General features: G+C 43.7%; 1 protein-coding gene across 1 annotated transcript in view; it reads left to right on the top strand.

Annotated features, from left to right (window-relative positions):
- Positions 1-279: 279 nt before the first annotated feature.
- The window catches only part of LOC144502945 (clustered mitochondria protein homolog), an 87,229-nt gene continuing 73,341 nt past the window's right edge, over positions 280-14,167 (top strand). Inside the window, exon 1 of the mRNA XM_078227377.1 lies at positions 280-430. Coding sequence (XP_078083503.1) covers positions 301-430 — 130 coding nt within the window. The 5' untranslated portion in view covers positions 280-300. The remainder of the gene's footprint in view (positions 431-14,167) is intronic.

Genomic DNA, 14,167 nt, shown 5'->3' on the forward strand with positions numbered 1-14,167 from the left:
CCATTATCTGGGGGCACTTTGTACGGGTACAAGAGTTGGTTGTTCTTTGTTCCTTTGGCAACTACTTTGTTTCCGATTAAACTTAATACTATCTTGTATTTATTTCGATTACGCTGGTCCCCCCATGCTAGGATTTCAATCCCGATCAGTGTTGTTGGGCTGAAGTTATCCCCAATCTGGGGGGACCCACCCACTGACACGCCTCGTCTCCATGGAAATGTGACCATATATGAAAATTGGGCGTGACCCTGCTCCTTCCTATAACTAGTCCAATCCAAGGGTGCCGCGAGTTACCTGTACATGGAGAGAGAGCTAGTTTGTGTTAGAGCAGGCAGTGAGAGAGGCGGGATGGTGAGTATTTCGGGCAGTGAAGCGGGGGAAAGCAGCAGCAGCAGCCGTCCCAAGAAGGAACCACCAGGGAGTGCAACAGGTGAGAAGCACGGATCCGAAATGTACCTGCATGGGGCAGCTAGGAGTCAGAGCACAGCACCGGGGAATACCCACGACAAGACAGCACTGGGTGTGAGCGGAAGTAAAGTACGGTCAGAAAATAATTAACAGCAGGGCGGTGCACCAACTTGAATAAAGGAGAGATAGAGAAAACGAAAGGAGGAAGAAGGAATGGAGGCTATGGTGAAAGGGCGGAGAGGAACCTTGCTTACAGGACTCTGGATACCCATTGTGGGCAGGACAGGAGAGTTAGAAATGTTCACTCTCTTTGTTGTGCTACTGTTTATACTGCATCACGCAATGCAGATCTGAAGTGTGTGTGCAGACCAGAAAAGTTCCCTTCAGTTCTTAAATATTCAACACTGAGCTATTGAATAGGAGACAGCCTGTAGGTGCAATGATGTACCTCGGCATACCTGGTGAAATGAAGGGAGGGGCACTCGGGCATGGTTTCTGCTCCTCACCTCAATTCAGTGAGTCACACTGCAGTGTGTGTGTGTGGGGGGCTGGCGGTGGAGGGTATTCTATGAGATCACTATTGGGGGTTGGTTGTGATTCCTCTCGAGTCGAGTTGAATTATCAAATGTTGCAGTGCAGAAACCAAACTTCCTGCCAATGCTTTTTTTTTAACCCACACGAGCCCAGATATTTTAATCCAACACTTCTGCAAACTCTCCTCCCCACCCCATTCTATTTTACAAGTAACTATCAAATTCTTTGAAAAAAAACAATGTCTTCTGGCACTGACATTTTAGCAACTTGCCGTGTAAATACTTTTAACATTCCTTTTCATTCTGTGTGCGATACCCCTCACTGTCTTATCACTAGAAACAACTTTATAAGGCTACCCATTAACCCTCACAGCTCTGGTGAGAAATGTCCGAACTTAAAAAAAATTTCCGAACTATAACCTATCATTCCTGGTAATATAGTGCCCAATGTATGCTGTTATTCATTTTTATATCCTTGCTATAATGATTTGCCCAAAGCTCTACATGCTGCTTTGCAATTTAGGTTTTATGACATCTTGTGCAAGTTTAAAATTAATTCCTTGCCTTGCATTTTGTACCCTGAGAACCAATGTAACAATGCTCTTGGTGATATGGCCTTTGGTCACGCTGTCGCATAATGACCTGTACATGTGCACATGACAGATCCTCCACTCCAGTTAAAATCTTATTCCATTTTTACCTATTATTATTTCCAAAGTGTATTACTTCACACTTCTGTACACTGTACAGCAGCAACAATTCCTCTGCACCTCCTGCTAGCTTATCTGAGCCCTTCTATAGCCTTTCAAATTCTTTGTCATGGTTTTCACAATCATCAGTTTGGTGTTAACTCATTTCCTATTAGATCAGCTACTTGCCATGCTTCATTATCCAGAACTTCGATCATGTATCGCCCTTGCCTTGGAATAGCAACACACCGACTCAAACTACTACAGAAAAAACAAACCTGCTCTATTCACAAAATCTTTCATCTCTCTTTCACTCAATCTGGCAGCAGTTATTGCTGAAGTGATACACCCACTATTAGCATTGGATGGCATCATGGGTTGTAGGAATGACGCAACCGTGTCAGGCATTGCAAATCCTCTGCAGGATGGATTATTCAAAGTTACAAAAGCTAAAACGAAGCCAAGTGTGCGAATAGGTGGTAGCAGATGTTGGAGGCTGAATCAATTAAATTGCATGGCGCAGTGTTGACATTTGGCTCTCTATTTGAATAATTCCCCTTATTAAAGTACTTTAAATCTTGTTGATTTCTTTTGAAACACATTTACGATTGTGGCAGCAGCAGTTCAGGCACTTTAAAAATGAACAGCTCATTTCGAAAGGCAAGGCGTTCGCAACATGTAGAAAATGGTTCAAATTAACATTTGGTGTAACAGTATCAGCTGAAATGAAAATTGCCAACTCCAATGCACCCCTCCCCGATGAGCTCTACCCATTCTATGCCCGTTTTGAGCAAGAGACCAGCGAAAGCATGCCCTCCATCCCGGAAGCTTCGGACGAACCTGTGTCCGAGGTCACCACCGCTGACGTCAGAGCAGCTTTCTCAAAAATCAACCCATGGAAAAAAACTGGCCCGGATGGCGTACCAGGATGAGCACTCAATCCTGCGTGGACCAGCTGGCGGGGGTATTCGCAGACATCTTCAACTTCTCTTTACAACAATCTGTGGTCCTCTGTGGTCCCTACCTGCTTCAAGAAGACGACCATCATCCTGGTACCAAGGAAAAGCCAGGCAGTGTGCCTTAATGACTATCACCCGTGGCTCTGACATCTATCGTTATGAAGTGCTTCGAAAGCTTAGTCATGGCACAAATCGATTCCTGCCTATCAGATTGCCTGGATCCACTACAGTTCGCCTATAGCCGCAGCAGGTCCACAGCAGACGCCATTTCTCTGGCCCTGCACTCAACCCTGGAACACCTAGATAACTATGTCAGACTCCTATTCATTGACTACAGCTCAGCCTTCAACACCATTATTCCTACGAGACTCATCTCCAAACTTCATGTCCTGGGGCTTGTCTCCTCCCTCTGCAACTGGATCCTAGACTTCCTAACCCACAGAATGCAGTCAGTAAAGATAAGCAATAACATCTGCACCATCATCCTCAACACTGGTGCTCTGTAAGGCTGTGTCCTCAGCTCCTTACTATACTCCTTATATGCCTTTGTTTGGCCAAATTCGCCTCCAACTCAGTTTTCAAGTTTGCTGATGACACCACAGTTGTGGGTCAGATCTCAAAAAATGAGCTTTCTCTTCCTCAATGTCAACAAAACGAAGGAGATAGCTATTGACTTCAGGAAGTGTAGTGGAGGACATGCCCCTGTCCACATCAATGGGGATGAAGTAGAAATGGTCACGAGCTTCAAGTTTTTAGGTATCCAGATCACCAACAACCTGTCCTGGTCCCCCCCATGCAGATGCTGTAGTTAAGAAAGCCCACCAGTGCCTCTACTTTCTCAGAAGACTAAGGAAATTTGGCATGTCAGCCATAACCAACACCAATTTCTACAGATGCAACCAGAAAAAATGCTTTCTAAGGTGCATCACAGCTTGGTATAGCTCCTGCTCTAACCAAGACTGCAAGAAACTACAAAGGGTCGTGAATGAAGCCCAGTCCATCACACAAACCAGCCTCCCATCCATTAACACTGTCTATGCTTCCCGCTACCTCGGCAAAGCAGCCAGCATAATTAAGGACTCCACGCACCCCGGATATTCTCTCTTCCAACTTCTTTCATCGGGGAAAAAGATACAAAAGTCTGAGGTCACGTACCGACTGACTCAAAAACAGCTTCTTCCCTGCTGCCATCAGACGTCTGAATGGGCCTTCCTCGCGTTAAGTTGATCTTTCTCTACACCCCAGCTATGACTTTAACGCTACATTCTTCACTCTCTCCTTTCCTTCTCTATGTGTACTATGCTTTATATGATGTGGAGATGCCGGCGTTGGACTGGGGTGAACACAGCAAGAGTTTTCACAACACCAGGTTAAAGTCCAACAGGTTTATTTGGTAGCAAATAAATTTGCTACCAAATAAACCTGTTGGACTTTAACCTGGTGTTGTGAAAACTCTTGCTATGCTTTATATGTACAGTATGCAAGAAACAATACTTCTCACTGTATACTAATGCATGTGACAATAAATCAAATCAAAATTCTGTATTCGTCAAAAGGCTTTTCTGGTTGCCCTGCCTGTGTATCTGGTTTCCTCCTCCTCCTGCTGTCCATTACTCACTTGGGCAGATTGCAGGCCGTAACTGGTGCAGTTATTTACCCTGCAGCATTGGCAACTGCCATCTCTTTCAATGCAGTGAGTAAATATCACTTTCCTTTGTGTCATTTGTTTTGGCACTGGAATAGGCAGATTCAATCTAAGCTTTGATCTACAGCACTAAGGTTTAGCCCAGATTATTGGATGAAGTGTGGTTGAGTTAGTCTTTTTAATGTGAATGCTCAGCAGATACCTTTGTGATGATTAGAACGACAAGGCCACCTGAAATAAAATGGGAGGCTGCATTCAGAAGGTTGTTAGAATTATTTGATTGAAAGAAGGTTCACTTAGAAGCAAATTACCATGGATACTGGAATCTGAAATAAAATGCTGGAAAATCCCTGCAGGTCTGACAGCATGGGTCATCTGGACTCGAAACGTTGGCTCTATTCTCACTCCGCAGATGTGTCAGGCCTGCTGAGGTTTCCCAGCATTTTCTGAAGAAGGTTCAGTGACTGTTTTGTGAACTGCTTATTGACTTTAGCCCAACAGCGAAGCTATTATATCTGAAATAGATCGCAGGAGCTGGTTGGTGTCTGTTTGTGGTTGGGAAGAGAAAAATATTGTTCGTCAGCATTTCCATTTGCCTGAGGTGTTTTTCATTTAAATGTGTAAGAGATTGGCATGGGACGTTAGATCAGAAGTGCTTTTGAATGCTGGCATTCAAATGGGAGGAGTGGGAGGGACTTTAGCAGAGAACAGGGAGTATTCAATCAAAGCGCAACTATGCACAATTTGGAGTGAAAGTTACCATATTACCACAGAAGGAGATTAATTGTTTTTGCATGTTGGTGGTGATTTTGAACAGTGAGTAAGTACTGCACCTACTTTTCTGTGTTAACAATTAGTTATTGACTTGGGTGTGCTGGCTCAGTAGTACCGAGAGCTGACTGCTGCCAAGACCGGGCAGAGCAGACCACTGTAAAGGCCTGGCTGCTGATGGATCACATTGTGCAGCCTACACATTCTCTTGCCATGGCTTTGGACTGGGGTGGGAACAGTAAGTAGTCTCACAACACCAGGTTAAAGTCCAACAGGTTTATTTGGTAGCACGAGCTTTCGGAGCGCTGCCCCTTCATCAGGTGAGTGAAGAGTTCGGTTCACAAACAGGGCATATACAGACACAAACTCAATTACAAGATAATGGTTGGAATGTGAGTCTTAACAGATAATCAAGTCTTTGTCTGCACCTGTAATGTGAGTGGAGAGAGGGTTAAGCACAGGTTAAAGAGATGTGAATAGTCTCCAGCCAGGACAGTTAGTGAGATTTTGCAAGGCAGCAATCTCTCTCCAGCAATCGGCTTGTGGGGGGACTCAATGCAGAAAGAGTCGGAAATTCTGGCTCTGCAGGTCTGCTTACACAGACCCATTTGACCCAACACAATCATGCTGGTGTTTATGCTCCTCAGAAGCCTCCTTCCCCCAACTCTTTACCTAACCCCATCCACCTACCACAACACTGCTGGAAGCTGTTTGGAAGATCCTCCTTTGCTTCCAGCCCCACCCCCAGATCCTAGTCTGCTGGTATCACTTTGTTTCTATGTTTGGATGGTTTCTATAATAGCTTATCACATGTGCAATTATTTTTAATGATGTGGAGATGCCGGCGTTGGACTGGGGTAAACACTGAGAGTTTTAACAACATCAGGTTAAAGTCCAACAGGTTTATTTGGTAGCAAATACCATTAGTTTTCGGAGCGCTGCTCCTTCGTCAGATGGAGATTTCCATTCCATCTGACGAAGGAGCAGTGCTCCGAAAGCTAATGGTATTTGCAACCAAATAAACCTGTTGGACTTTAACCTGGTGTTGTTAAAACTCTTACAATTATTTTTAAGCCAGTAGTTTAGGGGCAGCATGGTGGCACAGTGGCTAGCACTGCTGCCTCAGTGCCAGGGACCCGGGTTCAATTCTGGCCTCTGGTGACTGTCTGTGTAGTTTGCACATTCTCCCTGTGTCTGCGTGGGTTTCCTCCCACACTCCAAAGATGTGCAGGTTAGGTTGATTGACCAAGCTAAATTGACCCTTAGTGTTAGGGGGATGAACAGGGTAAATACCTGGGATTACAGGGATAGGGTTTGGGTGAGATTGTTATTGGTGCAGACTCAATGGGCTGAATAGCCTCCTTCTGCACTGCAAGGATTCAATGGTGCTATGATTTGATTGTAGTGCCCTACCCAATGGATACTGATTAGAATATGTGGCTGCCCCTCAGTGATATTTTACACAGGGACTTTCAGGAAAAAGACAGTATACAGTCTGCTTTTCACTCTGACCTTTTCACATCTCTATCTGGCAGAGACAGAGTCTGGCAAGACCAATACAAAGAGAAAAGGATAAGTTGGCCATTTCATAATCTCTTCAGTATAACCAATGTTAGACAAACAGGATATACCACACCAACTGGAGTGTACTTGCATTTTGCAGAAGCACCTTTTTTAAAGCAGGAAATGCCTACGGCAACCTGTAGAAACCAGCTGATGTGTTTCAGACCCTCCAGGGTCTATCGAGGTGAATGGTGTACTGTAACATGCTGCTCCTGAGGTCAGCACTGTCATCGACAGCATCGCGGCAAGTTACTTGTAGCAGTAACAAGGGAGAGGCTGTGTGATGTACATTCTCTATATATACAAATTGGTTTCAATCAATCACCCGTCTCTCCTCCCCAGGGTTCTGCAATGACTGCACTGTTAGATTAATGCCTTTCATTTCAGGTTGTGAATTTTCCTGGTGACATCTGTTGGACATTTGCACTTTTCTTATAGTTGAGGCTACCTCATTGGATGTTTTTAAGGCAAGGATAGATAGATAGATTTTTGAACAGTAAAGGAATTAAGGGTTATGGTGAGCAGGCTGGGTAAGTGAAGCTGAGTCCACAAAAAGATCAGCCATGATCTTATTGAATGATGGAGCAGGTTCGGGGGGCCAGATGGCCGACTCCTGCTCCTTATGTTATGTGCTGTACAACTTTAAACAAACCTTCGACAGAAGCACCTAATTTACAACCGCATTTGCTCTGTAGTTTTCTCTGGGTGGGTCATGCAGCCACCAAGACGTTGGAATTCAAAATATGCTTGCCTGATCTATGATCATGTGACTTTTCTTGAACGAGGACACCACAACAGAGAGCACAACTGGTGAAGTAGCCAGCTATTCAAAATAAAATACCTCTCTCTGTAAACACACCTTGTATCTAATCTGACTGGTTGGGATCTACTTTAAAGTGCAAACACAGATCATCACCTTCAGGTTCAGGTGTTTGAACAACAAAATAATTTCCAAGAAAGTACTGAATTGAATAAACACATAGATGAATTGAAAGCAATTAATTTTAGTCAGTGTGCACCAAAAGCAATGAATGGCAGAAAACTGAATAATTAAATCATTTAATTTATTGTTCTGAAGTTCCCAAACTTGGGAACTGGCAAGTAACAGAAACACCATCAATGAAATCTTATTATTTTATGAACTCGTCTTGAGATGCCAGCTGGATGTTTTGTTTAAATTTCATTCCATGAATTGAATGTAAACCCAAATGCTTGAAAATGATCCCACGTAAGTAAAATTTATTAGAGGGTCACTCTGTTCCTGACCACATTACAGCCTTGGTTCAAAACGGATGAACCATCTGGATGCATTAGGGAAGATGAGACGGAGTGTAATTGACATCCTGAGTGTGGCATCAAAGAGCCCTAGCAAAATTGAAGTCAATGGCAATTGTGGGGAGTAATGCCCAGCACAAAGGAAGATGGTTGTTAGAGGCTAATCATCTCAGTGCCAGGAAATTGCTGTAGGAGTTCCTCCAGGTAGTGTCCTAGGCCCAACCCTCTTCATCAATTTCCTTTCCTCCATCATAAGGTAAGAAGTAGGAATGTTTGCTGATTGCATATTGTTCAATACTGTTTGTAACTCGGGTACTAAAGCAGTCCATGCCAATGTACAACAAGGCTTGGACAGGCAAGTAGCAAGTAAGACTTGTGCCACACAAGAACCAGGCAATGACCATCTCCAACAAGAGACAATCCAACCATCTTCCCATTGCTGAATCCCCCACTATCTATAACTTGGGGGCTTATCAGAAACTGAACTGGACCAGCCATATAAATACTGTGGCTACAAGAGCAGGTCAAAGGCTGGGTATTGAGGAGAGGATCTCACTTCCTGACTTCACAAAGCCTGTCCACCATCTACAAGGCACAAGTCAAGAGTGTGATGGAATATTCTCCACTTGCCTGATGAGTGCAGCTCTAATAACACTCAACTCAAAATTATCCAGGACAAAATAGCCAATTTGGTCTGCACCCCATTCACCTCCTTAAACATTCATTTCTTACAGTGGCAGAAATGTGTGCCATCTACAAGGTGCACTGCAGCAACTCATTAAGGCTCTTTCAACCGAACTTTCCAAATCGGTGATCTCTACCATCTAGAAGGACAAGGGCAGGTGATGCATGGGAACACCACCCCACTGCAAGTTCCACTCCAAGCCACTCGCCATCCTCACTTATATTGATCTTCCTTTATTGTCAGGGGATCAAATTCCTGAAAACCCTTCCCAGCAGTTCTGTGGGTGTGTCAGCGCCAGATAGACTAGAGTAGTTCAGGAAGGCAGCTCACCTCCAAAGAAATATTTACACTCGCTCAGATCCTTCCACATTTGGGAAATCTATTAAGTTTTTTAGTAGTTGAAGCCTACACCTATTTCAACTTGATGAACTTGCCTGCTGATTCTGATTTCAGTTTTTGAGTTTGACTTTATTGCTTTCTCTCTCTGATTTGATCCTCCTGCTTGATTTCAGTTCTTGTAAATCATTGTAAACCTGTCCATCTTTACTTTGAATTCTCTGCCTCTGCTGAGGTTTCAGCACCCTGATGTCTGCCTCCTTCACCAACCAAACACAACTTTCCTCTCCCCTGAGTGCTTTCACATTCACCATTTTCCTCTTTGTTGTGGTGTGGGGGGGTGTATTTTGGCACTCTCTCTACTCCAGCTTAATTATTAACAGTTGAATATTTAAGAATGAGAGGAAACAACTTTAATTTCTAACTTGCCACTCTTTCAGTTCCAAATAAGCAACATTCCTCTTACAGGCGTAAATGCTACTTTAAATACAGTTAGCAACCATAAATATACTTGCTATAACGAGTGCAGACAGTCTTGAAGCTTTCAGAGAGAGGTAAAGTTTCAGAAGCCCGCAAAAGCCTTCTAACTTCAACCACAGTATTGATGGTGGAGTCAGGAAGTATTACATGGGAGTTGAAGAAAATCAGTAATAGATTCCCTGCATCACACTTGCCAGTCTTTAGGCAATTTGATTCATTCCACATGATAATAGAAAACGGCTGAGCGAACTGAGCATCACAAGGCCTTGGACCCTGATAAACACTCTGGGTGTAATACTGTACAGTAAGAAGTCTCACAACACCAGGTTAAAGTCCAACAGGTTTATTTGGTAGCAAATACCAAATTTGGTATTTGCAAATTTGGTATTTGCTACCAAATAAACCTGTTGGACTTTAACCTGGTGTTGTGAGACTTCTTACTGTGCTTACCCCAGTCCAACGCCGGCATCTCCACATCATGTAATACTGTAGACATCTGTCCCAGAACTAGCTATGGCCCTAGCCAAGCTGTTCCAATACAGTGACAATACTGGCATCTATTCGACAATGTGAAATATTGGCCAGATACATCCTGTCAATTATAGCAGGACAAATCTAATCCAGCCAATTACCACCCTGTCAATCTATTCTCAATTATCAGAAAAGTGAAGAAATGTGTTGCTGACAGCGCCAGTTAGACACAGGTTAGTAACAACCTGCTCCCGGAGTCCCAATTTGAGTTCCAACAGGACCACTTGGCTCCAAACAACATTAGGACAGATGTGGACAAAAGAGCTGAGTGTCTGAGGTGAGGTGAGGATGACAGCCCTTAGTATCAGGCAGCATTTGACTGGAGTATGACAAGAGGGCAATCTAGTAAAATTAAAGTCGATGGGAGTTGGGGGTGAGTGGAGATTCTCCACTGGCCTAGTTTTCCCGACAAAGATTTAATTACAATATGCTCAAGGCTGTTCATAAAGCCATTCAGTCTAGCTGTTCTTATTTCTTACTGAACCACGGTGAATCAGTAAAGTAATTCTTTAATGTGGTGATTGTTGTGAAGTTGATATGGATTTTTTATGTTTAAGGAGAATGTTTCAAAATTCAGCTCTATGCTACAGGCAGTCAGTATGTGTAGCAGGAGTACAATTCAGAGGCTGGGTGAGCAGGATAATTACACATTTTAGCCTTGCAAGTGATTATGTTAAATAGAGTCAGTGGACTTTTGTTTATTTTACTGGGATTTCTGATTAGGGTGATTGACAGGGTCATGTGGTGATGTGGTTTATGCGTAGTCCTGGATCTGCAGCAGAGAGAAAAAGCTTTTGCAGAAAGTAGTTTAGTTTGCAGCTGAAGCCTGGTTGAAGTTAGAAGGACTTTGCAGGCTTTTCTCTCTAAGCTTCAAAACTGTCTGCACTTATTATAGCAAATATATTTATGGTTGCAAATATATTTAAAGTGGCATTTAAGTCTAAGAGAAATGTTGTTTATTTGGAACTGAAACAGTGATAAGTTAGAAATTAAAGTTGTTTCCTCATTTTTAAATATTCGCCTGTTAATAGTTAAGCTGCTTCAAAGTTATATTTAAACTATGTTTTTAAATATCGTTTGTTTACTATAAAGCATCAGTGGAATTATGCCTGGAACAAAACATTCTATCCTCACATTTATGCCAGGATAGAAAAAATTGTTGGGGTCTAGTCTAGCTTCCTAATATACCTTGGATCCTACATGCCAATTAATTTTTCCATTCAGGCCGGTATCCTGATTTAAGAAAGGTTAAATGAAAAACCTAACTCAGCTTTGTGGTATGGTTATCTATTTCTGAATTTATCCAGCCATGGTTTTTTTTTTGGGCTGATCAGCATTAGCAAAGAACAACTGTTTTTTTTTCATTCGTGGGACATGGGCATCGCTGACTGGCCAGCAGTTATTGCCCATCCCTAGTTGTCCTTGAGAAGATGGTGATGAGCTGCCTTCTTGAATCGGTGCAGTCCATGTTCTGTGGGTTGACCCACAATGCCGTTAGGGAGGGAATTCCAGGATTTTGACCCAGCGTCTGCAAAGGAATGGTGATATATTTCCAAGTCAGGATGGCGAGTGGCTTGGGGGGGAACTTGCAGGTGGGGGTGTTCCCATGTATCTGCTGCCCTTGTCCTTCTAGATGGAAGTGGTCATGGGTTTGGAAGGTGCTGTCTAAGGATCTTTGGTGAATTGCTGTAGTGCATCTTGCAGATAGCACACACTGCTGCTACTGAGCGTCGGTGGTGGAGGGATTGAATGTTAGTAGATGTGGTGCCAATCAAGCGGGCTGCTTTGTCCTGGATGGTGTCAAGCTTCTCGAGTGTTGTTGGAGCTGCACCCATCCAGGCAAGTGGGGAGTATTCCATCACACTCCTGACTTGTGCCTTCTAGACAGTGGATAGGCTCTGGGAAGTCAGGAGGTGAGTTACTCGCTGCAGTATTCCGAGCCTCCGATCTGCTCTTGTAGCCACTGTTCATGTAGTGAGTCCAGTTGAGTTTCTGGTCAACGGTAACCCAAGGATATTGACAGCGGGGGATTCAGTGATGGTTACACCATTGAATGTTAAGGGGCAGTGGTTAGCGTGTCTCTTGTTGGTGATGGTCATTGCCTGGCATTTGTGTGGCGTGAATGTTATTTGTCACTTGTCAGCCCAAGCCTGGATATTGTCCAGATCTTGTTGCATTTGAACATGGACTGCTTCAGTATCTGAGTTGCGAATGGTGCTGAATATTGTGCAATCATCGGTGAACTTCCCCACTTCTGACTTTATGATGGAAGAAAGGTCATTGATGAAGCAGCTGAAGATGGTTGGGCCTTGGACACTACCCTGAGGGACTCCTGCAGAGTTGTCCTGGAGCTGAGATGACTGACCCTCCACAACCACCTTCCTATGCGCCAGGTATGACTCCAACCAGCGGAGAGTTTGCCCCTGATACCTATTGATTCCAGTTTCGCGAGGGCTCCTCGATGCCACACTCGGTCGAATGCGGCCTTGCTGTCAGGGGCTGCCACTCTCTCACCTCACCTCTGGAATTCAGCTCTTTTGTCCATGTTTGAACCAAGGCTGTAATGAGGTCAGGAGCTGAGTGATCCTGGCGAAACCCAAACTGGGCGTCACTGAGCAGGTTATTGCTAGCACTGTTGCATGGAACATGAAGTTGAAAGAGGCGTGAAATCCAGATTGTCACGCTCCCCTGAGCTCTGGTAGCACATGTGATAGCGAAGGGCCAAAGAAAAAGTCAGGGAGGGAATGTTTAAATAGTGTGAATAATGATAATTCTATGTTACTAATTGAAATGGAGGGGAGGGGGGAAGAGAGGAGGATTTAGCTGCATGGAGATGTGTTGCAGCCTGTATTGTAAAGCATTGTTTCGGGTTACTGAAGTCTGAGCTTGACAGATCCACCCAGAGTTCTCCCCACCAGACAGGTTTGTCAGAATGCTGCAGCAAATTTGGGGAACCACAAAACTGGTCTTCCCACTTGATTGCTTCAAGCTGCATTGTTCATCCGTGTGGCCAAGGTGGTTTAACTTTCTTTATCTCCTCCTCCTGAGAACAGACGCTAGTTTCTGCCACAAATTTCACAAAACATTGTCAGCATGCCATGGGCTGATGCTAGTACAAGAAATAGGATTAGCAATTCAGATCGGTGACCCTTTTACCATTGTTGTAAAGTAATGTGAGCAGAATAAATGTGCTTCTAACCTTGGACAAGTCCATCACTCCTCTATCTGGCCTCCACTTTTAATCATTGTTGGAAACAAGGTTGGTTTGTGGTAAGTCTGTAAATGTGGAATTTGGAAACCTATGGGAGGTTTGTATAAGGAAGGCACACACCTCCCCATCTCAGATTCAACCAATATTTTAAGTGAGATTATTATGGCTCTTTGTGGAATCAAAAAGTATGCATATTGAATAACCCGGCACAATATGTGCTTTTGTATGTAAATAATACACTGTTTTGTGTGTGTTTAAATTAACAAGTGGCTCATAACCCTTCCTAATCTATAGACGTGCTCATACCTTGGTGATTCCAAGACCTAGAACCTTTTGGTTGTTCTTGGAGATCAGCAACCGCAGAGTCCCAAATGGTGGCAATCACCTTTTCCCATGCAATCATAGAATCCCTACAGTGTAGAAGGAGGCCATTTGGCCCATCGAACCTTCACTGACAACAATCCCACCCAGTCCCTATCTGGCACAGGAAGAGGCCATTCAGTCCATTTGCATGCCTGCTGAAAAAGAAGGGTTATCCAGCTTAATACCAGGTTCCAGCTATGGGACTGGAGCCTTGAAGGTTACAGCACCTCAAGTAATTATCCAATTATTTTTTAACGCAGTGAGGATTTATGTTTTTACCCTCCTTTCAGGCAGAGAGTTCAAGGCCCGCACTACCCTCTGGGTGAATAAATTACTGCTCACCCACCCCGCCCCCTTTAATTTTTCTACCAATTATTTAAAATCCATGCCCCATGGTGGTTAGCCTCTCTGCTTATGGGAAAGAAGTTATTCTAATCCGCTCTATCTCGGCCCCTCATTTTTATTCACCTCAATTAAATCACCCCTGAACCTCCTCTGTTCCCAAGAAAACAACCTGAACCTATCTAATTTTTCCTCTTCGCTAAAACTCTCCATTCCTAACAGCATCCTCATCGATCTCCTCAGTACTCTTATCCAACTAGTGTTTTACACAGTTTTAGCATAACCTCCCTGATGTTAAATGCCCTCTTGACCATCTTATCTAACTGTCTTGCTACCTTCTGGGATCTATAGACATGTTTTTTTTTATTCGTGGGAA

The sequence above is a fragment of the Mustelus asterias genome, chromosome 13 (assembly GCF_964213995.1).
Source record: "Mustelus asterias chromosome 13, sMusAst1.hap1.1, whole genome shotgun sequence".
In the NCBI taxonomy this organism is placed as follows: Eukaryota; Metazoa; Chordata; class Chondrichthyes; order Carcharhiniformes; family Triakidae; genus Mustelus; species Mustelus asterias.